Source organism: Crocodylus siamensis, chromosome 2, assembly GCF_052110815.1.
Source record: "Crocodylus siamensis isolate JL-2025a chromosome 2, ASM5211081v1, whole genome shotgun sequence".
NCBI classification, from domain to species: Eukaryota; Metazoa; Chordata; order Crocodylia; family Crocodylidae; genus Crocodylus; species Crocodylus siamensis.
In genome coordinates this window covers 207,104,613-207,130,929 of record NC_143396.1, presented here as the reverse complement: position 1 = coordinate 207,130,929, position 26,317 = coordinate 207,104,613, and the positions used below count along the sequence as shown (strand labels likewise).

The following is a 26,317-nucleotide window of genomic DNA, read 5'->3' as shown; positions in this document are numbered from 1 at the left end:
GTCAAATCACTGTACCTAAGGTAACCAAAAAAAAAAAATCCTAACATAACATTTCTACACAGATACCACAAAAGGAAGAGGGGGACCAGACCCAGCCCACAAAGCTGGGTCAGTCTTCTGGCCAGCAGACTTTCCCCCAATCCCAGCTGCAATGGGGGACCTTGCCACTGTGGCAGCCAAACATCTGTGTGATAACTGCAGTGCTGGAGCCCCAGCACCACAGTGGGAACAAGTCCAGCACTACGGCTTGTTCCTGCAGTGGTAGGAAAACACCTGTGATACTGGGCTGCTTCTTGCAGAGCTGTTGGGGCTCCAGGACCACCACTCTCACGTGGGTACTTGCCTATCACAATAGGAACAAGCCATGGTACTGCTAGGGCTCCAGCAGTAATGACTCTCCCCGCTTGGCTGCTAAACACCCGAGCAAAAGCAGAGGTGCTCTGGGAGGAAATCCAGCACTGCAGCTTGTTCTCATGGGAGTAGCCAGGTACCCAGGATGCTGGGCTTTTTCTTGCCAGGTCCCTAACTGACCAGTGGGTGCCAATTGTTGCATCCATCCCAGATGGGTCCTGCACAACCTCACGCGCAGCACAGTCCTTGACCAGCCAGAGTGGATGCTGCACAGCAAGATCCAGTATGTGGAGAACAAGAAAGAGGTCTGTAGGCCCAATCTGTCCTACAGAGCCAGGCCCATACCATTTATCCAGCCCATAGAGCTAGACCCATGCAATTCAACCAACCCATGGACTGATCCCACAACATTTGTCTAGCACACAAGGCTAAATGAGTTTGATACCTCTGATCCAAGGCAAGTTACATGAAAACTTGCTGCTGCTTTAATTTTGTTTTGTGTGTCTTTTCCGCTTTGTGTTTTGTGTCATTTATCATGCACCCTCTTCACTGGAACTTCCACCAAGCACTGCTTCATCTCCTACATTCCCTCTATGCAATGCAATAAGCCCACAACTCTCATGTGAAGATATATTATGCTATTTCTCCATGACCTGCACTGGCTTAGGCCTCAAGTAGCTTAATACTCTTCAAGGTGGTCATGATGGCATTTGCAATGGAACAAGATACCTAAAGGGTTGTGTAATTTCTGTTCATGGAAGTATTTAAGATCATGTTGGACAACCAATGGTTTGGAATGTTATAGTCAGGGATGACCATATCTTGATCAGGGGTTGAACTAGATGACCTGAGGTTCCTCCCAGCCCTATTTTTCTGATTTTATACCTTAGAGATCATATCTCCCTAAATATTATAATGGCATGTGAGATCATCTGAAACATTTAAAATAATACCCTGCTACTCCTCCACACACACACAAACACACACACCCTACCTTAAATCACAAAAGAACAGGGGAGGGTATAATTGGTGGGAGCTCTGAAGGTGTCAAATTTGTTCCCTGCCTAGTTTTTCCAGTTACTTGACCTTCCATTACTTGACCTTCAGGTCACTGTGCAAGATCTATTTGTTACAAGTTTGCTCTTCGACTGGAAAGAAAGGTTAGGTTGTTGGGTGGGGTTCTGAGAATTTGTGGGATACAGAGAGCTTGGTATTGTTTGTAGAGTTCGGTTGAATGATTGTCTCAGTTACATCATTTATACAGGATGAGTGTATACTTGCATGCACTCATCCCAAACATCTAATAAATAACATCACCACACCCTCCCTCACTTGAATTTTTCTTCTGCGTCTCATCTTGTCTGACAGTTTGTAAGCTCTTCAGGGCAGAGGACATCAAACTGTTTTGTTTGTGAACTGCTGCTTAAATATATAGTAGTAGAGAATGATTTCCAAAACTAAAATATAAAGTTAGTGTAATTAAATCGTGTTACAGACATTCTTTTGTAAAGGATTCTCAGACAATACTACTTTTCTAATGTGTGAATATTAAGCTGGACCTCCCAACCACAGCAAAAGTTAGAATGCAATAGTCAACTGCATCACTTGAGCTTTTATGGCCCAGCCAGACAGCACAGAAAGAAGTTCAATTAATTCAGTTCAGTCACTGAGTTTCCAACCATTAATAAAGCAGCTTCAACACCTGCAGTGGTGGTGCATATAAAGTATTCAGCTGATAACATTTCCACAGAGTGAAAACTGAGGATAGATGGCAGGTTGGACAGTAATAAATTGAGATATTTACTTAAAAGTATAGTAGCTCACAAGAAGTTTAGTAAAAGCAGGCTGGTAGGCAGTCACAGTTTTGTGATGGAATGAGAAGGAACCACATGTCTGTTTTTCATGCACTGTAGAGCTATATATGTGTTCCCCTTAACTTTGTAATACATTTCCTTTGTTTGAGCTAGATGAATGAAGGGTACAGCAACTGTGTGCACTGATATAAATGGAAAGATTAAACAAGGACACACAAAAATAGGCTCTTACTTGGTTCCCCCTCCTACACCTCATGTAACAAAAAGTGAACTTGAATTTTCTGTTTTTTAAAAAAAATGAACATTCAATGTAGAACATTTCAGTTTAGTCTGCTAACTTCCAACTACAAGACAAAGGATTCACATGACAAGGTCCCTTAAGCACTGACGTAGGACCCCAATAAGGTAAACCTGAATTTTAAACCACATAATACAATGTATGGTTATCTTTCTACTTCTAGCAGGAAGCAACACGACAAACTTCCTTGCTTCTCAAAAAGTTCAGCTCTGTAAAACAAAAGAGAAACTTTAGGGCCCTTATACACGGGCAGCAAGGCTGCCCCGACACACTATATTACGGCATGTCAGAGCAGACTCGATTAATCAAATCTGCTGGAGCATGGTAATTATTATGCTCCAGCAGACTCCAGTGTCACATGTGCCAGTCTCCCCACACTGAAAAATGGCAACAGGAGCACTATAACTAAAGTTTGTTTGATGAGTTTCAGTTAAAGTACCCCGTCGCCATTTTTCAGCATGGGGATGCTGATGCACATGATGCTTTCAGAGCTCCTCTAATTAAAGTCCCACCACCACCACCCCTGAAAAACATATATAAACACCCTTAGTTTCTTAGTTTAGTTCTTTAGATCCAAATTAAAAATATTAGCAGATGCTAGGAACTGAAACCAGACAATGCCAATTGTAAATCACATTAAAAAACCCGCCTCACTTGTCTCCCTTCAATGAAGGGACCCTTTAAACCTACACTACCAACAAGGCCACAAACAGCATTGGGTGCACAGGCAAGCTAGCTCAGAAGTTAGTGAAAATTTTGCGTCAACTGTGGGGAGAGCTTTATGTAAGTTAATAAAGCTTTTCAGTCTCTTACCTACTTTGGTCTAAATTTTCCAAAATCTGCTGACCTTGAGCCAGATTTTTCGGAAAATGATAAGCATTTTCCTATGAAAAGCAGGCCTCTTTAATGAGTTCCAGCAAGTCATCCAAAAATTGAGATATCAAAATTACTATTCAAGTCCAAGAAATTAGGCCCTTATAGGTAATACAGACCTGCGTAGTTAACTATTCTGTAAAAGCTCCTTAATGCAGACATCCTGGACTAGAAGTGACATTTATTTTAGAGTAATGGCACCACTCTATGAGCAGAGTACTTATTTCAGAATAAAACTGACTTCCAGGATACAGCATCCACATGAAGGGCTATTGCTCGGAAGGGACATTCTAATGGCCATGCTACCTGGTTACCACTGTGTCCCTAGACAAAAACTCTAAGGAGGTTGGACAGAGACACTTTGCACGTGTACTTCCTATTATAGTTTTTTAAAGAAACAGAAAGCGCATCTACACAATACAATTAATGCAGCTGAATAAACTCTGGCGCAATGCTCACCAGAGTTTACTGTTCCCAGATGCGGCATTTAAGTGTGCACCCAGGACCACAGCACATTAAGACAGGGCGGCACAGCCCCATTTGGCAGGGGGCGCTGGGCATCAGCCACCAGTCCAGAGCTGCTCCACCCAGACTAAGTGTGCTGCAGAGGAACTGGCTGGGACACGAGGGTGTTTCAGCATGGGACTACCTGGCAGGCAGCCTCACACTGTAGCACCCTCATGCCCCAGCCAGGCCATCACCGTTTACATGTGTATTCATAGCAAAGTAAATGACACCACCATAGGATAATACTTGTTTCAGGCAGTACTAACCTATAGTTTTATAATTAGTTTACTCTGGCCTAACAGCACCGCACGTGTAGACAGTGATGCTTTCCTATGGAGCTAATTAGGCAACTTTGCAGTAAGGGTCTCACATAGGTGTCCCTGGAGAGGAGGGTCTTACTCCCAAAGAAGCCTCTCTCAGCAAATAGGCCATGCTGACATCTCTATTTCTAGAGTTGTCATTGTCCTTGTCTTGTGTCTCTACACCACATTTGACCATTTTCTTACACATGCCTATGCTCATTTACTATACTTTGTGAGGTCTTTCATTGCACATGTGCCTTCAGGCAGCAGGCACTACAGCAGGTGTTGTATAGTCTGAGGCTATGCGCCTCAGTCACAGGTGGTTGAACCAATGGTATAGCCCCACTTCTTCATTAGCTCCGTGGAGCATCCAACTCCAGTACATAGGCAGTTGAGACATTGCCACCTTTGCCATGGTTTGTCAGGCCCTGGTAGTAAGGACTTCGCTGCTAGAAAGTCTATTTTTCCACTCTCAGGTATTTTCTTCAGCTTCTCATTCCACAACTTAGTCATGTGTCCTTGGGTGTGGCATCAAGAGGTTGGGTGCTGGTGAGGAATCTCCTACCTGACTTCAGATGTTTGCTGTAGGATGGTCATACAGTGGTTGTCTTACATCTTCAGTTTGTCTCAATAGCTCTATCCTGCTGGCCACTACTTTTCTAACGTCAGGCAGAGCAATGCCAACCAGCAGCTAGATACTGTTTACGCTGGTAGGCTTCTGTGCCCAATCTGGCCATAGAAAGCGATCTATAGGCATGACCAAACACAAGTGTATGGCTGCAGACTACTTCAAAAATGGCCAATTGGGCAAAAATCTCATTGTATGAGGGTTCAGATGAAGACATTTCAAAACACAGCATCTTCTGTAACTTGCATCTGCCAGCCCGAGCTGTTTTCAGCAGGACGACACATAGGGAGTGCATGCGGGTGCACCCACACCCCCTACAAAGAGGCACCACAGACATTGTCAGCAACGCCTGCGGAAGGTCACTGCTTGCCACCCCGCTAGCCGCCACCACCTCTGGTGATTGCCGACCCTTGGTCTGTGCTCACCCCCACCCCCACCTGCTGCCAACAGTGCCAGTGGTGTCTGCGGGAGCTCCCCACTTACCGCCGCTGGGCTCCTGCTGCTCCCACCGCCACCATCGCTCCCACCGCTGCCGTGCCCCACCAGCAGCCGGGGACACAAGTCATTCGTGGTTGTCAGAATGGGAGAGGGGGAAAAAGTGAAGGGAGTTGAGTCTGGGGTGGGGGAGTTCCAACTCACCCAACCCACCCTTTGGCACTAGCTGGGAACCCCTAGAATGAGCTCCATCTGCTCCCTTTCTCCCCTCCCATTTTGAAAACAGGGACAGGTTGGGAGGGAGGAGGGGCCATTTCTAGGGGAAACAAGCTGCAGGCTTGCAGCCAGTAGCTAGATTCCCCTTCCCCCTGGAACAGTGAACTTCTGTTTGGTCTGGGGGATCTTTGTAATTCAGAACACTTCCTGAAAAGAGTTCCAAGTTACAGCATGGAGCTGCACTTCTGACTGTGTCTGATAAATATGTACAGCTACACTCCTTCCGGCTGAACCTCATAGGAGTTTGTTACCCACAGTGACAACTGATAAATGCTTTGCTGCCATCCAATGACTTCTTCTGGTATTATGATTCTCTTGGCATTACCTCTCCCAGTTCCAGAACTGATCAGGTAGAAATCTCAAGTTAATTAAAAGATGGTACTCACAGCTGGAGGCACTTTATATACCTGCAGTGACTAGACTTCATAGAACACTGCAGCCTCTCCTCACCTATATGCAAATATTCTCTGTTCTTTTTATCATTCTGCCAACAGAAGCAAAACTTTATCTGAATTCCCAGTCACAAAAACATCATTGTACTCTGGCAGTTAATTTTTACTGGTTTATGATGTACTTTCCTTTACACAAGAGATAATGCCAGCTAACCACAGCAAACCTTTCACACAGCTGTTATGCTTTATACTTGATCAAAGCATTGATTTCACAGTATTATGTCAATGCCAGACAAGCTGATTCCCTTGCTGTTTTCACTTAGACACTGTTCAGTTTCTGTCTTTGGTTTCTTTACAAAGAGCAACTTGTTTGAGTCCTTATTACGACATCTAAATTAAGTTGGCAAATGTTATATAAATACAAGTGGTATCCCATCAGATTTGAGTGACAAAAGGATACCACCCCTGCTTGCATCTCAGGATTAACCTACCTCCAATCATTTTAAAGGCAATCTTCAAAAGATTTTATGAAATAAACAAAACCAGAGTGCTAAATTATGATAAAAAACATATAGAAGATTAGAATGCTGATGAAAACCATATTCTGAAGGAATCCTGGCAAAGAAATGTAAATCTTACTGCATATATGTGCACATACAAAAAAAGCCCAACAAATTGTTAAGATCTAAACGGTTTTTACTTGCTGCAGATGTTCTGGTATGTTTGTATAGAACATGTCTACAATTCCACTAATTTAAGGAGATAAACACTTAAAAGGACAAGATTATACATTGAATTGTTAGAAAAAACCATCTACAATTTAATGCTTTACAAGAAACACTTAAAAAGGGGTCTGATTTTCAGAACATGAATGTTTAACAGGATGTCTAAGCATCCAAAAAAAGTCCGAGTTACACAAGATGTTTGATTACTTTCAAGTATTCAAGCCCTTAACTTTAAATATAGTCTAATCATGCTTAAATAATCGTTAGGCAGACATATCATTATTATTGTTTTCAGAAAGAACTTTGTCTGCTGACCACCACAGTCGAAGAAGTTAGATTAACCCCAAAAAGTTGAAAAATCATGTCACTTTCCCATTCCCTGCCCCCTCCCACTTCCCAAGAAAAATAAAAAAATTGACCTAAAAGTCATGTGGGTTCATTTTCAATGAGCATGTGACAATTATACTGTGACGCTCACAAAGAAAATGTACATGTCAAATCCAGTTCTTTCCACCTGTAGATCTGTTCCCCACCCCCAGTGTAATGAGAAATCTCCTGGCTCCCTGCCCATAGATCCACACTCCACCCAGTTTCCTGCTATACAGGCTCCATAGGTGTCCATTTCCAAGGTAGGAGGATCTCTGTGGCTCTTATCTTTGCAAAGACCCATCCTATAAGAGAGTAGAGGAAAGGCTGAGGTCATTACTGTAGAGCTTATGAGGTGTGCGAACAAAAACCTTCACTATTCTGCACCTGCTTCTGAGCCTTACAGCATTCAGAGAGCACGTGCGCATACTCCAGTCTGCCCACAGCAACTACTTACAACCTCTCTACCTACAACACTGCATCCTCTAGTGACTGAAACAGGGAATAACAGGCAGCTGATTAAAATACCTGATCCTCCTAGATCTCAAGGGCCTTTCCACAACTTCCCCCAAAAGATGTTGGCCTGAAATTGAGCATGACTCAATAAACCCACCCTATCCCACCAGCAGCACCAATAGATCCCAAAGGGTACAACATCCATCTCTCTATGGTCAGGCATTCAGTCATGTTGGAAATAAGAGAATCTGGGAGAGAAGAGGATGAGAAATATCAACAATATATTCAACCAGCATAGAAGTGCCAGAAAATTAAGGTATGCTCTACCTTAAAATTACAAAACTCTTTTTGATTAGTCTTTTGGCAAAGACACTGAACTGGAACTGAGAAGATACCCAGCACAGTCATATGTGACCTATGATAAACCAATTGATTTCTCTATGCCTTGGCTCCCAACCTGTAATCATTTCTCTACTCCCACTTTTGTCTATTTAGACTCTTCTTCCCCAGAGAGTTTCAAATATGTTAGAAGTATACCCACCACAATAGCTCCCATTTATTTTCTGACTTAACATTTATTTCCAGGATCTTTATATTTGAGGTGTTGTACACAAATAGTACGCATACTGACTGAATGCAAGGTTAACAAAGCTACTACAGTACTAGCCCTGAATGGCTCCTGTAGTAGTTAATATTTTAAAGCCTCTTATATATGCAATGATTACATTTCACTTGTTTCCAAACTTCAGTTTCATACTGGAAAATGGAAACAAGAAACCTAAGAATGCATGATGATTGCTCACTGTAAACATTTATACGACTTCAGATTAGTTGAGGTGAAATGCATGGATGCACAAATTCTTGTAATTTGGTTTGTTTGCATCTAAGTTTATCAAAAGTTACAACTGCATGCTTCTTACAGTCAGATGACCTCATAAAAGAAAAGGTAATGGAAGATAAATAAGGAAATTAGAAGAGAGAGATTAGGGACACATAAGAAGGGTGCTGTTGCTGGAGCAAATTATTTATTTTTGTTGCCAACATACACTCTTATCCTTATGGGATACCATCATACCTTTTATCGCACTTACGTAATGGCACTCACTGAGAAGCCAACCTAAAACTGATGAGGGAGACACCTGCTGCAGCTATAAAGGCAGGAAATAATTGTTATGGACTAGGTGATAGGGGATATCCATACAAGCATTATATCAATAATTTCTTCCGTAAAATGGGCAGGATTTTGATAACTGTATTTGCACATTAACATTATGGCAGGCACTCAAAACTGAGCTGATAATAATGGCACATATCTGGGAATAAAGCATGCAAAAATTACTTTTAAAAATCACAAGAACTCTTGCGGCCACAAGGGATTTTTTCAGAACCACATTGCAGTGGTTCTTAACCTTTTCCTTGTCAAGGCAACCCTTCTTATATAGCTGCAATTCAGCTGGGACCTGCTTCCCCAATGGTGGGTTGATTAGGAATTTCCTTAGCCACCTTTTCATGAGTTCCAGGGGAGAATTTGTCACACGATTTAGTACATAAAGCAGATATCACATGCACAACATGCAGGGATGTAACTGAACAAAACTATAAAATCGGATGACCACCAAAGCTTTGAAGAAGTCAGAATTTCACAGCAGCCCCCTATCTATGACATAAGCCAAAGCAAAACATACTCAAAACATTTGAAAACTTGATCCTGGATTCAAACTCTCAACCTACACTTCACTTTCCATTATCTGCACAATTAGGAAGTACAGAAGTCTGCTTTACAGACCCCAGGAGGACTATATAAAGATTGCTCAGGAGACTAGAAGAGAAGTAAGGATTTTGGAAAATGTCAGACACAAAGGTTTAACAGGCACTGTGGAGGGTCTCAAACATGCAGATGTTTCAAATGTGTGCCTAATTTAACAGTGCTGGGCTTGATAGCAGTAGATATTACAGTGGGCAGCAACCCAAGATGAAGTTAAGGAGGACAAGCTAGTGGACAAAAGGAGAGAAAAAACAGAGAAATGGAAAAGCATGACTTTTTTTTAATGTTCTCTATTGGCCTATGTAATCTACCCTAGAGAGGCCCCAGCAAACAAGTTAACTTCAAACCTCAATTACACCATGTGGGCAATTTTATTGCCCAACAAAAAGTACATTAGACATTTATGATCTCATTTTATTAAATTCTCCTGCTTATGATGATCACCACTGGGTGTGGGCGGGTGTTTGTAATAGAAAAAAGCTGCATTACATTTGGATATTAATGAGGTTAAAAAACACTCACCTGGATGGCAGGTGTTACTGGGCCCACATGCCTGGGTTATGGATTAACCAACTGTTATCAGACAACTGAGGTCTGTCGTTCAAACTTAAAGCAAGCAAGCACAGCAGGTGCTATTCCTGCTGATCGAGCCAGGGCCTCCTATAGAATTACATCAGGAAAGAATAGCTTTGCTTTTCCTGAAATTCAATTAGAGAAAGAGAGAGGTAGCACCTTGCACAACAAGGTGAAGTTTAAAGTACAATCTGCACTTCTTATGGCCCCTTCTGGTGGCTACTTTGATCTACGTTTTATTGTCTGGGTTTAACGCCTTCACCTTTAATTTTACAGAGAAGTTCTTTAGAGCTGTTTTTCTATAGCAAGCAATTGTTCAAGTCTTTTCATAAGAACCATCAATTATCCAGGATGCTGGAAACTAAATACATGTAGTTTTGGTGAAATATAAGATTATTCTCACCGGTATTAAAACAGGTAGGAGAGGCCACAATAAAGACTCAGGTTTTACTTTCTAAGACCATTACTTAATAAAATGAGCACTGGCAACAGCTCAGTACATTAGGTTTGGAACCAAATCAACCCCAAATGAAGAAAAAGATGAAACATAGCAAAATAATACAGGTTAAACTGGCTCTCCTGCTCACCTCAATGGAGTCCTTATTACAGAAAGCCACTGCCATGCTGACATGACCCAAAGCTGAGGCAGTTCAATGCTATAGCATTACAGATTTGCATCACAAACAAAAAAACAGACGCCTCTTCTGCAAGTTAACAGGACCTGCTCTGTTAGCCAGAATCCTGGATTACAATTCTGATTTTAAAACTAGAAAGAACTATTATGATCATCTAACCTGACTGGTGGTTGCTTGTGCTGTTAGCAACATACACCTTCTTTCTAATTTCTGACTTACGTCACGTCTTATGTCACATGCAGCAGATAACAAAATATCAACTAGATGAACCCAGGGCGACCAGCCCACATCATTCAAATATAGATATATCACACAGCAGAGCTGAGTGATATAAAGAGATACTGGCTCAAACCCCAAAACCAGTATAACCATGTTAGTATGACAACTGCTGGCAAGGCTAACTAGCCTAGGCAGAGCACAGCATTGACAAGACTATACTTGCTAGCTAGATCTTTGCAGGCTGTGGAGCCTACCCTGAATATTCCTGAGAGGAGGAGCAATAAGTGAAGAATGGAGCAAAGGTATTTGCACACACTCTTTTGGGGGAGGAGGGTATTTTTAGCCATGTTGCAAACAACTCAAATTCTATGCTTTGTAAAATCAAGGTTAATTAAAGGTCTGATCTTTTACGGCAGTCCCAGTTCATCTACAAATCAACGTCTTCAAGGTCAGTAAATCCCTCTGCCTGATGGAATAGTGGCAACAAGCACTTCCAAATATTAAGGTTCCAAAATTTTTCTACCATCTTAAAACTGATTTTCATCTTGGGAAGGACAAGAAATAAAGAGCAGCTCGAGAGATTTGAAGTTGGAAACTGGCAAGACTATATGCCATTTAAGATGAGAGTAACATCCTGTAACTTACAGCAATTATAACAGAAGGAGGAAATACAGTTTTATTATGGTTAAGGCAATGAACAGACTGGGTTCAATGCCTAAGTCTTCCAATGTTTTCCAGCACGACTGGGGGACAAATGCTCATCTGTAAGGTGGAGTTATAATTCTTTACCATATAAATCTTTTGAGAAAAAAAATCCAGAGTAGCATGCAGACTCAAATGCTACAATGATAAGAGACTATATGCAGCCAAAAGAAAGAGAGATACCTGCATTGGTAGTTCAAAGAGGGGGAGGAAAAAGTGACCAATCATTTTAATAATAAAAATAATTAAAAAAAAATTTTAAGGAAAAAGGACAGCCTATGGTTTGTCTTCACGTGCTCTCAGTTTTAAAGCTATATTTTAAAATTAGTGTCTTGAAAAGCAAACTAGTTTTGGATAAGAGCAGTTTGAAAATTTTGAAGTATAAAACTGAATAATAAAATTTATGCAAATTAAATTCTGTGAACAGCTGAGATTCTGACAAGTCCAAAACCAGCAATAATCTTGACATCTTGCCGATCATTTGCATTAATGTAATTTTAGGACTTTATAGAGTCCATCTCACTGAAACCAGAGAGTGAAATGTGAAGGCTTTGGTGTTTCAGTTGTGCATTTCATTTTTTTACATGCAAGTAAATATTTTCATTGGTTGGACTTATAAATGTGAGCAATAGTGGGCATTTCAGTTCCCGCCACCCTCTTAATAAGTAACATGGGTAATTCAGGATGAAGCATCGCTCCTGCTATCTTTGGCAGCTAAATACATGGCCAATGGAGGCAAATACACATCATGAATTTTCTCGAGGAATGGAAGAATTTCTTAGCCCACTAAAGCACTTAAAAACCCCCACACATATTTATTATACCTTGCAACTACAGTGTGTGTGTGTGTTGTGTGAGAGAGACTCTTGAAATTCTTCATCTACCCAGCAGGGGAGATAATTATCTTAGAACACCCTTTACGCAGTTTACTGCACACATCAGTATGTATTAAGAATTTTTTTTTTAAATCAACTCTGAGTCTTGTTTTTTTCTGAACACTTTCCTCAGTTTTATGTTGAGAAAGCAACAGAGCTGAAGACAGAATATTTCTCGCACATGGAGAAAGACTAGGCTAGTCATTAAGGAGATCTTGGATATATTCCCAGCTCAGCCATAGACTTCCTGCATGATCTTGGATCAGCTTACTTAACCTCTGTGTTCCACATTGTCTGTAAAATGGTGCTAACAGCTTGCAGGGATGTTGTGAGGCTCACTTAACCATTTCTTAAAATCTAGGCTAACCTACTTCATGACATCTAACAATATTACATGCCTTCATGTGGGATGCTCTACTTGAGATGACTTAAAACAAGATGCTTGGGTGGGGAAGCAGCACTTTCCAAAATCAGGTCCTTTTTAAGGCCTCTCAGGCCATGAACCAAATAACTGAGGCACCCTAGTTAGTCACTCTTGAAAAACTTGGCTGTTGACTCTGACAGATGGAAAGTGTTTTATTTAAGCCCTTATTAAAAATAATACAATATTCTACAGGAATGATCCAAAACACACTTTACAATACAGTTAACAATTTATGTACGTCCCGTCACAAGTATTGGGGCACTTAACAGGAAAATACAGAACAGTCACACATAATAAAATCTGACTGCAGGGAAAAAAATAAAAAAAAAATAAAAAAAAAAACTTTGAGAAAAAGTGCATAAGGTTTCTAGGCACTCAGTTTTCACTGAAAGCCAGTTGGCCTTCAGTTCTTGACTTAACCTTGGAAAATTTGGTAACTTTGGTTACCACACTTTGGAGGGCAACATCTGGGGTTTTTTATATGCAAGAATACACACAGCAACACCTTTGAGCAACATAAATTGGGGACCCGATGAACAAATGGGCAACTGGGAGAGAGAACGGAAGGGGGAAGGTGACTAGAAAGGGGATGACAGATAAAGCACATCATACCAACCCCCCCACAGAAAACAGTGCCCCCTAAAAATTGAGTATTCAAGATGATCAAGTATATGGAAAAGTAACGTTTACTTTAAGGCAGCCACATTGCTAGTGTTCATTCCTGAAAAATGTTGCATACCATAGTGATTTGTGACTTGTAAAACTTTAGACAGAAACAAAGCTAAATGACTTACCGGGAAATACTAAATTTGTAATTTGCCGTTATGATTATTTCAATACAAAGCCAAGAAAAGTATTAAAATGATCAAAATGTAGGGCTGGAAGGAATTTCAAGAGGTTACCTAATCCACTTGCCTGCAAAGAGGCAGAATTAAGTTTATCAAAACCAACCTTTATTCGATATTCATCTAAGATATACTTAAAAGCCTCCAATGAAGGGGATCCCAGAGACTCTCTAGACAGTCTAGTCCTTATGCTACTAGGGTGTTTTTGTAACATCTAAATCTAAACCACCTTTCCTTCAAATTAAACGGATTGCTTTCATCCTACTCTTAGTCAACATGGAGAATAATTGATCACTCTTCCCTTACATTTGTGAAAATTTAATTTTCCCTCTCAGCCCACTCTCTTCTCTACATTCCTACAGTCATACTGTCCAACCCCGGCTTTTCTTTTTTTTTTTTGCTTTCCACAAGTTCCTTTTCAGCTTGCCTATGAATTTCTTAAAATGCAATGACAAAAAAGGGACACTGAATTCCAGCTAAGATTTCACCACCACCAAGTAAAAGGAAACAATCATCTCCTCAATCTAAAAGACAAACAACTCTGTTATTACATTCCCAATCTTTTTTGTGCCATCGCATTGTTAACTTATATTTAGTTTGTACTTCACTGTATAGCCAGTTACTCCCTAATTTGTAACTGCACTTTTGATTTTTCCTCTCAGTGTAGTTCTTTGCACTTGTATCTATTAAATTTCATCTTGATTTTTACCATTCTTCTAATGCATTTGGAATATGAATCCTCTCCTCTAAAAAGTACTTAAGATGCTCAAAGATAAAGTATGTCCAAAACCCCTTCACTCCCCCACCTTCAATTCCCAAGACCTCTTCTTCCCACAGTTCACACGTGTACATTGAAAGTTTGCAAGTCAAAGCCCAGTAATAATCAATGGGAAACTCCCATCAGCAAAATGGGTTATAAACTGGCTGACAGACAGTAAAGATAGAAACTATGGGAAGAAGCAGATGAGTAAGTAGATGCAATATATTTTTATTATGTTTATTAATAAAATAGATGGGGGAACAATAAAACAATAGCTATAGGAAAGTCAACATTATCATCTTCTAGGACTGTAACAGTAGTGCACAGCTGCTACTATACATGAGCTATCAATATGTGGGAAGATAAACCCTATAGTATATGTAGGATAAAAGACTGCACTCAGTTGTGTGAGTAAGCAAGCCTGACCTGGAAGTTATCCCCAAACTAGCCAGAAACATAAATCATTTTCGTTTAGCCCCTGGTATAAAAGGATGCCTGGAAGAAAAAAAAAAAAAGCAGCAATTGCCAGCTCTGTCAGGCTCAAATGATTTACACTTAGAGCATCATATGGATGTTAAAAAAACCCAAAAAACCATGACATCTGCTTTCTCCACTTCAGTCATTTCATATCCTTTTACGCCAGTGGTCACCAACCAGTGGATCTCGATCCACCAGTACATCTCAAAGCCTCCTGCAGTAGATCTTGGAGCCTCTTGGAGTTGATCCGAGGCTGGGGTGGAAGGCTGAGTGCCTGCATGCATGCACGTGTGCGCCCCAGCCCAGCAAGTCAGCCCATGCTAGATTGAGGCCATCGTGGTGAGAGACAATGCCCAGAAACAGGAACAGGGGTGAGTTGAGTGGGGTCCCAGCCAGGTGGGACTTACCTGCTGGGGAGCTGCTCCCCCAAATAATTGTTTCTCCCTCTGCCTTTATCTTCCCCTCTCCCCCACAGACTTACCTGATGGGTGTGGGAGGGAAGGCAGGGGGCAGTGGCACATGTTAGATTTGGGTTGCTTTTAAATGCCAAAGATGCTTTCCTATTTAAAAAGGTTGGAGACCACTCTTTTATGCCAATAGTGTTTTTTTTCTCTACATGTTGAGCATTATTGAATTACACCACCAACTCCATTGGCATGTCTGAACATGTTCACCTGCATACATTTTTCCATTGGCCAATATTCTTGTTCATCTGCACATTCAGATATATTTCTGCCCTCTACTGAAAAGAATCTGACCCCTTATTTACAGCCTGAACAATAGCCAAAGAAAACACTTTCTACTTTATCTTAGGGAAAAACTGTGCTTTTGTGAAACAAAGATCCAGATTCCAAGTCCTTTTGCTCTTAAAAGTCTAGGGGTAGTGATAGTGATCAGTATAGTGACACTAAGATCAGACAGATCATTGAATTTATTGAAAAAGAGTTAGTGATTTTTTTTAGCCTTCTTACAGCTAACATTTGTAGTAACTAGAAACCCAAAAGAAAAAAAGTCTTCTGGTGTTGTAATAAAATATGCTTTTCTTACTACGTAAATGAATCTTACTACATTGATTAAAGTTAAAGTGTGCGTATTTCCAAAACCTCAGTAATTTCTTCCAGAGGGTTATGTACATCACTCACCTCTGAACAACTTAAAATAGCTACTGCAAAGCACCTACTAGTTAATTCCCTAAAGGTTTAATCCAAAGGAAATGTGGTCACTTGAGCTGTGATCCACAGGACTTTGGCACATGGCAAAAAACGGAAGAAAATTAAGACAATATTCTAGAAACAAACCCGGGTAAATTAGTTAAGTATGATGTGAAGAGCAGGAACCTTTTGGCAAAAATCAAACGGAGTTCAAATCAGCCTGGTCAAATCATTCCAGGGTGCCGAAGAAATTTTCAAGCCACTGGCAATATGCCAGTAGTCTGATGCTGTTACAAAAATGGGAATTCAATTTTTGGGTTGCATTAGGAGAAGCACTGTATTCAAGACATGAAAAGGGACAGCACTGTTCTACTTGACACCACATTAACAAAGAGGATATAGATTAGAGAAAACAAGAGACAACTCAGAGACAAGCCACAGCGATGATAAACGAGTGGGAGGGAGGACTGGAAAGCAAATGGTAGGAGGAAAACTTGAAGAAACTAGGTAGTTTGGAGAAAAGGAAATGAAGCAAAGACATGGTAGTTTTTTCCATACTTGAAAAGCTTCCAGAAAAGAAGGCGGAAAACGATTGTTTTCTCTCAGCAAAGAGTAGGACATAGGGCAATGCTTTTAAACTAGAGCAAAATCTCAGGAAAACCTTCCCAAATGCAAGAATTGTAAGACAGTGAAAGTGAAACATGTTACCTAAAGACATTGTGGAATCTTCTTCATTGGAGGTGTTCGAGAGGGGACTTGAACAGGGATGTGCCCAAGTTAATTTAAGAAGAACAAATACTACATTTGTGCAAAGGGTGGGAAACACAAAGCTAAAAAACCCTTCATGGTTGCTTCCCACATTATTTTTTATGTTTAGGCAACTGGCTCAGCAGAGCAAGAGAGACTGGCCAATAAGAATTACTGAGGAAAGGGTACTTCTCAGCACTACTAGATGCCTCTCTCTGCCGCTAAGAATTCACAGCCCAGAACCCGCTGCAGAAAGTAGGTGCCTAAATTATTTCTTTTAGAACTAGAGCATGAGTCAGTTTTTTTGCTCTAAATGAAGGGATGGGGCAGGAGTGGCACATCCCTACTTTCACACACACTAAGTGGCTAGAGCACTCTGTCAGTGTGGGGAAACCTAGGTTTCTTTCCTCAGGCTTAGGAGGTTCAAACCCCTCTCTCACTCCTCCCAAGACTAAGGCTAAAATATATATGTCACTGAATGAAGATCTGCTGTGCTGGGATGCATCTTAGCACGGCTGATCCTCTTCACTGGGTGAAACGAGTCACCCGCTTGTCCCACAGCATCAATGGGTATGATAAAGGATGATGTGTTCTCCCAGGGTCTGAGGAGCCTGATCCTGTGCATCCTGGGAATTCCCATGCAAGACTGGGCCCCTCAAGCCCTGGAAGCACCTGTCCAGTTTTCCCTGCTTTCTGGACATCACACAGGTGCATCTCGGTGAGTGAGGAAACCCAAGCTGGTGTTCTGGGGTACTTGCAGAGCACAGACAACTCCAGACTAAATAGCACCATCATGGCCACAATTCATCTGTTTGTTTGGCCTTTTTGCCATCATAATTTAAAAACAAATAAACAAATGAAGTGCCATAACCTACAGGCCACTATCTTTTCTGAAGTACAGGGGCTCTCTCCATTGCACCTCTTCAGCAATCTTCCATTGTGCATGGAATACTTAAAAAGCTGAACTGGGGCCAAAGAAGAGATGGGTGCAGGCATGAGCATGAGCCTCTCTCCCCTCATCCCCTGCACTTATGGACAGTGAGCATTTTACATGAAACAGTCACACCCTGGTGGTTAGGACACGCTCCAGAAAGGTAGATATGCCAGCAGAGGAGAGAATTACACTCTGAGATCCCATTTCCTGAATGAGTTCCCCAGCCACTAAAGTGAAGCTGGCATGATCACCTCCAGCAGTATTTTGAAGGAAAGGAATAGCCCCCTCTGCACCATGTATGGAACCTAAAAGGGAAGAGGTAGCCTACTCCACTGAGACCCCTCAGGCAACACAGCTGGAGTAGTACCTAAGCCTAAAGTAGTAATGAGACTGAAGGCAAACTGTACTGTCAGTACTGTCAATGTTCTGGCATGTCTAGAAGCCAAATTTTAGATGCTCAGGGAATTTTAGTGTTGATAGATGCTTGCTTACAAGGCAAGTAGTGGCTAAGCAGACATTTTAAGATACCTGAACTAGTTATCTTGTCCAAAATTTACCGTCCAAGTCCTACTTTAAACTACCAGAAAGTCTTTTTTGCCTTCAAGTCACACATTCAGAGAAGCATGTTTTCAGCACATGATAGAAGCAGCTCAGCACTCAACTATGAAGCACTTCAACCCATAGAGCACATAAAAGAGACACCATGTTCATTGAGTAAGCCTCAGTTTTACTTGATTTTCTATACACTCTTATTTCCATGTTTGTGCATTTTACGCCTAATACATACATCACATGGCCAGTTACAATGTGTATTGGACACCACATTTTTGCATGTCGTTCTAGATTACATTTGCAGTCAACTCTATGAACAATAAATATAGAAAATTAAAAATGGATTGTTCCCTTTAAAAAAGCTCTCTCCACATTTGCCCAGATGGAAGGTTTTTTCTTTACAAAAATGCCACACCAACTCTCACTACTTTGGTAAACAGTGGAACACACTGGCCAAATAAAAGTTGTAGAGCCAAAAGAGAAAGACCAGAAGTAGCAGCACCACTTGCCATGGTGAATATATATAATTTACTAAGGATCTAATATGCAGAAACAATTAAGGGAAAAGAAAGGAACTACTTTAAGGAATTGATGAACTCCAACCAGAAGCATTTCAGCTAATTTCTTACTGATGTGATCCATTCACTTGTGGAACATATTAAAATGTGCTTGCCATCGAAGTGCTTGCCATCACTTGCCATCGAAGTGATAAGAACCATATTGTGCAAGTTGTAAAACTGCAATGAAAAGAGGGACTAGAACATAGATTAGTAAGACTGTGTCGACATCTAACAGATGATTTTCTCCAACATCCATGACATAAACGTGTAACCAGTTCTGGGAAAATACCTGGTACAAAGAGGACATTACACATTAATTTGGAGAATGGAAACGTGGAGAGAAGGGAGGCCAAGAATGTAAAAACAGAAGACATTTTCTGAAAACGTAGAGAATGAGGTAGCTGGGCTAAATGAACACAAGTGAGTGCAGGTAGGAATGGCATGACACGTGAAAGTGCACAGTAAATAGCCATTGTCTGAATGAGTTAAAGTTCAAGTCATATTTGATCAACGTGTTATGTAGTATCTTCAAGGCATACACAGCGGGTAAAACAAAAAACAAAAAAAAATAAAGACCCCAAAACCTCAAAGCAACTTCCAGCCAGCGCTAGAAAGCTGAAAGTGCAGAAATGTGCTATCAAGCTCTATGCTTTACTGAGCCTAGTAAATGTCTACTTTAGCTGCCAGAACAAGAAAGAAAATGTGGAAGAAAGACAGACTACAGAGGATAAGGGAATAACTGGCAAAGGAGAAAAAGGATGGCCACTAAGGGGCTATTTAAAATCCTTTGTGGACTAAATAAATTAGAGAAATTAAAAATCAAAACAATTTACAGTATCCAGTCACCTCATCCAAGCCCTTGCCAATGCAGGATTAATCCCAGTATCTGTTTTAACCATACATTTCTCAACAAATAGGAGTTCTATCACCACACAGAACTGGTAAATAATATACAGGATCAATCCCACATGCTTTAGTTTGCCTAAGGCAATTTTTTGGTTATAGGCCTGGAAGATCCAAGATGAAATACCCCATTAGGAGCAATAAGTGCAACCACTACTTAAAAATAATTCTGGAATTTATATTTGTTATATCAAATTATTAAGTGCATAACCAAAGTTAGTGGTGTACCACAAGCCATCAGCAAACATGTATAATCTTGCACAATGCTAAGCATCCTCAAAAACCCATGGACTTCAGAGAGAATGGAAGGTGCCAGGCACCTTTCTGCATTGGCCCCAGCCAACCATGGAGAAAGAAGGAGAAACGGTGGCCAAAGTGATATTGGTGCCACATACTGGCCTAAATTCACTTTCCATCATGAATAATCAATTCCTTGTAAACAATTCCAGTTCAAGGTAGAGCCTCAAAGCAATTTTCATTGACCTCCTATTTCTAATCCACTCAGGACAGATATACATGCTATATGTAGCACAACGTTTTGACTAATGTTGTTGCACAGGTAAACACACTCTGGCTCAGTCTCAGCATAGAGGCCAAAGCTTCTGCTGGTATTTACAATAGGAGTCCAGAAAAGAAGACCTTTGGAATGCAAAAAGGAGGAGCTCAATTTCCAACTAAGGCAAGGTGACTTACTCCGAAATGGAGTTTAAATTTTACCAGGTTGAAAACACAAGAAAGCGATCATTCCAAAGTTATCCTGACCTTACCTATCTTATCAATAGGATACAGTCAACATGGACAAAATGCAAACAGTGGACCATGAAAAACGATAGTGTGAAGTAGACCATTTCCATTGTTTCCAAGCTAAGCTTCATATGATTGTGTTCAAAAGTGGTTAACTCACAAAGGAAATTTAGTAAATAACATAATGCTGGCATATTTCAATAAAAATAGTGTTTCAACTTCCCTTATTACAAAATGGCTAAGAATTGAGAGGAAGACCCTGCCCAATTCATTCATAAATTTCAAGGCACTGTCCTTGGCACATGCCAGATGCCAGAATAGGCAATTCCATTATATATGGTGCAAAAAAGCAGCAAGCATAGTGGTTACAAATTTTGCATTTTTAAAGTGCACAGTCGTTTTAACATTCTCCTTCTTTAAAAAAGAAAAAAAATTTTGTTCAGTATCTCCCGATCCCGACAGTTTATAAAAATAACAGCCGCATAGTCCCATAAAACGTCAATTTAAAATCAACTCAAATTAGCAAAATGTAAGTATTTAAAAAAAAAATAGAAAAAAGACACAAGCCTCTAATAAGAAGGGGGGAAAAAAAAGAAGAGAGAAACAGTCTCCCTGCCGAGTGGTATTAAAAGGTAAAAAACAAATACCAACCAAAACATTAAACACTGTCCCATAAGCCTTTCAGATAATACTTCACTAGAGAAAATCCATTCAGTTTCTCTTCAGTGACAGTCCTCTAGCTGACCACCTCATCAAAAGAACAGTCTGTGCAAGTTGGTCCTCCCACCAATCTGTCATCTACATAATTGCAGATGTGGATGCTGGTACAGTTTTTCCATCAGCTCTTCCTCTGTAGGTTCTTCCAAAACATCCCTACACAAGAGAAAACTTAAGTTGTTTGGGGCAGCAAAGGGAACTTTTAAATCTTTTTTTGCAAAGCGCAGAGATGCAACACATGCTCATTTGAAGAACGAAGCAAAGAATTAAAGTTACAATAGGATGATGCTCCCTAATGATGCATCCAGTTGCAAATGACCCATCCTTCTACAGATGTCATGGAAACCAGCAGCTGTTTTCCCATAAGAAACAGGGAAGCAATTTCCTGCACACAGTACAGCATAACTGAGGTCAATAGATTTATTTTCCTTAAAGTTTCTAAAATGAGAACATTCTCCCAAAGCTGCTATTGCATATTCAATCTGCACTAGAAGTCCTACTTGTGCAAGATGATCAACTTCCCACCCACAGTTTTGTACAAAGCAAGAATATGAATTCATTTTGCCATTCCCGATCAAAGTAATCCATCTCAAGCATCTCTCCTCCCAGCATCACACAAGTAGAAGGTGCCTAAAAGTGAGGTTATGCCAGGTGAAGGGAGGCATACCTACAGTAGTTTTAGAACTGTCTCAAGCAAACAGCTGAAAGATCATCACTATGTTTGAAGCACCCCTTTCACCCTGTTTGCATCTGGAGCACTGCCTTTAAAAAATAAGTTAGCATCTAGAAAGGCAGGCCCCTTTATAATGGACCAAATACAACTCACCTGAACATTAGCTCCATGGTCACCTGGTATTCAATTTCTGAGAGAGACTGCTGCTGACAGCGACGGTCCCACTTGTGAATAAAGTTCTGGAATTTGACCAAACCAGACCGAGGGAAGTAAAAAGCAAACTTTAGTCACTTCAGAATTTTGAGGTTTATTATACCACCCACTATTCCATATGTATAAAACAAAGTCAGTTCAAAACAAGAAATGTACTTGCTGTCAAATCTTCATTACAATTTCTCAGGCAGAAATCAAATGATGGAGGCAAATGCAGAGTTCACAAGTACATAAGGGGTACTGTAACACTAGATTTACACAAATCCAAGAAAAGGCTGTTAACATGAGGAAAAAAGCCTCGTCTTGAATTCAAGCAAAAGGTGGCTGTGACTGAAGTGCTGTCCTAAGGTTGGGGTCAGAGCCACAACTGCTGCCCCATTGCCTCTTCCCCCTGCCATTTCCCCCAGGTCCCCTACTTGCAGCCCCTACCCCACTGCCTGGTCCCATTGCATCACCCCACCACTTACCCTCCAGCAGGACTCCCTTTCTGTTCCAGCTGGAGGCATGGAGTATGTAGTTCTTCTAGCCTCAGCCAGACCAGGTAGCAGCAGCAGTGGCAGCAGCTCCAGCCAGATTCTGGCTCTGGAGCCCAGCTGAAGTTGCGGCTGCCACAACAGAGGCTGCATGGCCAGGATGGGGCTGGAACAACCACATGCTCTGTGCCCTGGGCTGGAGAGGGCCAAGAGCTATGCCAGAGTAGGAACTGGTAGATAAGTGGTGGTAGATTTGGGGACAGGGCAAGTAGCAGAGACATGGACACCATACAGCAGGGCACATGCTACAGTGCACAGGCACTGGCGAGGGGAGGAAGGACAGGGAGCAAGGGGCGAGAGTGAGGCTGCTAGACTCCCCCACTGCCTGCCCATCACTACTGCTTTTCCTGCTACACTAGTCGGGGGAGGGGAGGAAACAACCAATTTGAGATGACCCCTCACTCCCCCAGTAACTAGATTCTATGCAGGGATGATAACAAATTTAGTATTCTACTGATAGAATCTAATTATTGGGAAGCGGGGGGGGCAGGCATCTTAAATTCAGAGTCACTTCTGCACTTTTATGACCATGTTAAATTTACATGGTGAATTTACTGTACCCTAGCTGCAACACCACATATCAAGAAGATCATGCTGCTCGAATCAGACTTTCTTCTAAATTGGAAACAGCATAGCCAGAGATATTGCATGGGAAAAAATGCACCCTGGGCAGCCACCTCTCACCGTCTCCTCCACCCCTTTTTTCCTACCACCTTGACTGCAGGCACACTAACCAGAGGGAGCAGAGGCAGGCACTCACGTGGAGGTGCAAGGCATTCTGGGAATCTAAACGGGCAATGCTTTTGCTTAGCAATGCTACTGCTAAGATACATTTTTACCTTATTTTCTCTTTTTTTGCCCTAAAGCCTATGTCCAGAGGGCTGGATTAAAAAAAATACTGAATTCAACAGCAAAAAATTAGGGGTCAGTTTCCCCTCTAGCACTAGCAAACTACTGCTGCTCTATAAAACTACAATTCTTAGAGCATCTCATGCTCTCTGACACATATTCCCTGTGCCAGCAACAAGCAGAGGCAGCCAGCAATCAGGCACTTAAGACAAGTAGCCTTGAGATGAAATGCCTTCCACCCCCCCACTTTCCTTCTGGTGACCCTTTCCCCAAGGTGGTGCCTGATGCACATGTCCCACTTATCCCCCACCTCCATTATGCTGCTAACACTGCTGTGGGCAAGCTAACTGGAGCCTTGATCAGCCATATCCAGTGTCCTATATGGACATAACTCCAGTTTCCACTTCAGCAAGCAATCCAAACAGAACATAGCAAAGCTAACAAGCATAGCAAGTATACTGTGCACACATGGTCTAAAGCAGGAATATTAAATTCACCCTATGGACCAAAAGAGGAACCCAGAGACAAAGCCCAAGGCAGACCAGCTCCAGTTCAGCCCTGTGCAGCATGTGCCAAACTTCCTTGCACACCACATGCAAGGGTGTGCAACAGAGCTGAGGGCCAGTGTCTGTACTGAGCAAGTCCAAGACCTGCAGGAAGCGCTGAAAGCTAGATGATAGGGCTCCACAGGCCATGTGCTTGAAACCCCTCATCCAGAGCAACTTTGTCAGCTGACCTAAAAAGCTGACCTGATTTAATTAAAACATCAACAAATCACTTCTGAAGGAGGTCATCATTAACATTTCTGCATGGCACATGGGGATAAATAACTTTATTATTACACAGTAAGAAAGTGTGGTGGAGCTGCGGGGGGCACCGAGGGAATCAAAGCCAGGAACCCTGGAGTCCCTTTCAACTTAAACCACTTCACAAACCTCTTCCTCAGGTTACAAATCATAGTCATAGAAACTTAGGCTTGGAAGAAACCTCAGGAGGTCATCTAGTCCAACCCCCTGCTCAAAGCAGGACCATCCCCAACTAGATAATTCCAGCCAAGACTTTGTCTAGCTGGGTCTTAAAAACCTCCAGGGATGGAGATTCACCTCCTCTCTGGGTAACCTGCTCCCGTGCTTTACTACACTCCAAGTGAAAAAGTTCTTCCTAATATCTAATCTAAAATTACCTTGCTGCAACTTGAGACTATTGCTTCTTGTTCTGTCACCTGCCACCACTGAGAACAATCTAGCTCCACCCACTATGTAACCACCCTTCAGGTAGTTGAAGGCTGCTATTAAGCCCCCGCTCAGTCTTCTTTTCTCCAGACTAAATAAACTCAGTTCCCCCAACCTGCCCTCATAAGTCATGTGCCCCAGCCCCCTAACCATTTTCCTTGAACCTCTGCTGGACCCTCGCCAATCTGTCCACATCCTTTCTGTATGGGAGGGTCCAGAACTGGACACAGTACTCCAGATGTGGCCTCACCAGGGCTGAAGAGAGGGGAATAATCATTTCCCTTGATCAGCCGGTAACACTTCTACTAATGCAGCCTGGTATGCTATTAACCTTCTTTGCAACAAGGGTCCACTGTTGGCTTACAATCAACTCAAGAAGAGTTCCCTGCTAAGCCAAACTGGCCTTCTGCCATACTTGCTAGTCTTCCTGAGCATCAGGATGATTCATTCCTTCACCCTCATTAAGGTTTCTTTAAGGTACAACCCCTTCCCCTGGACTCACTTCCCCCCCACAGACTGGCATCCTAGGGGATCCTGTCCATCATTTCCCTGAGAAAGTTAAAGTCTGCTTTTCTAAAGTCCAAGCTCCTTACTCTGCGGCTCCTCAAGATCCTGAACCCAATCAACTCATGGTGACTGCTGCCCAAGCTGTCGTTCACTTCTACATTGCCCACCAATTCTTCCTAGTTTGTGAGCAGCAGATCAAGAAAAGCACAGCCCCTAGTTGGCCTCTGACATCCATATAACTTCCTCATAACGATCACTTACCTAGACTGTTTTTCCTCCTAAAGCAATCCCTCTGACGTACTTCAAAAAGTTAATATGTTACAATTGCCTTGTGTTGTCAGTGTATATCCAAGCAAAAATCAAACTAAGATCTGCAAAGGTAGACAGCTGAAACAAAAACAAAGAGCCCTCTGCCACAAAATCCCATGTCAAAGCCATAATACTAAACTGAAGCTCCAACCTTGAAGGAAAGCAGTCAGTCGATTTCTCTACAGGACTGGTTTCCAAGTTTAAGCCATCCTCCAGTGTGCCTACACATCAGGTCAGATGTGGTGCCTACCATCCAAAGTCTAATTTTGCAAATATTTAGGCTTTCAGAAAAGACACAGAAGCTAGTTGTTGGCAGAGCTGCAGATTTGTCATGGCAATATGTATACACATTTCTTTCAGCAACACCTTTTAAAGTTATATTCTGAGGGCAACCTATCCAAAAATCAGTCCAGCTAGCCTGGCGTGGACCTGAATAAATTTACAAGAATAATATCACAGTAAGTAGAAGAACCTTGCATTGTATAAACATCTTGCAAAGCTCTCTGCAAATTGAAAATATAAGCCACACTTGATTTGGGCAGGCAATTAAGATTAAACAGATGCAACAGTGCTATGGTGAGGGCAAAGCAGGGCAGAACTCACCTACTTTCACCAAGAGTATGCTGGGGTCTCTAAGGCTTTAGACAAAACATCCAGAACCATGACAAAGAGACCCCATACAACAAATGCATACTCCAGCCTAAAACAGTTGAATTGAGCCACAGGGCATTCGTGTACATGTATATGAACAGTTTGAACCCATTTGAACCCATTTGTGTTTCATGCTAATAATTACCACTTTTCCTCCTTGGTGTTGTCCCTCAGCCTATAATAATTTAGTGTAAATTTAATTATTATCTACAGACCCAACTAACTGCTAGATCCTCCTAAATCTGAATACATCTTGGATTTATTTATCAGTAGTGACTCAACTTCCCATAAGGTCTAAACTCCACTTCCAATAGATTTACAAAAGGATCCTCATATCCTTCATG

The 26,317-nt window shown here is 41.6% G+C and overlaps 1 protein-coding gene across 2 annotated transcripts in view; it reads right to left on the bottom strand.

Annotated features, from left to right (window-relative positions):
- Nucleotides 1-15,611: 15,611 nt before the first annotated feature.
- The window catches only part of TPCN2 (two pore segment channel 2), a 50,239-nt gene continuing 39,533 nt past the window's right edge, over nt 15,612-26,317 (bottom strand). For both annotated transcript variants that reach the window (XM_090032884.1, XM_090032883.1), the window contains exons 24-25: nt 21,833-21,918; nt 15,612-21,162 (exon numbers count right to left, since the gene is read on the bottom strand). In XM_090032884.1, the coding sequence (XP_089889010.1) occupies nt 21,084-21,162; nt 21,833-21,918 (165 nt within the window). In that variant the 3' untranslated portion in view covers nt 15,612-21,083. The remainder of the gene's footprint in view (nt 21,163-21,832; nt 21,919-26,317) is intronic.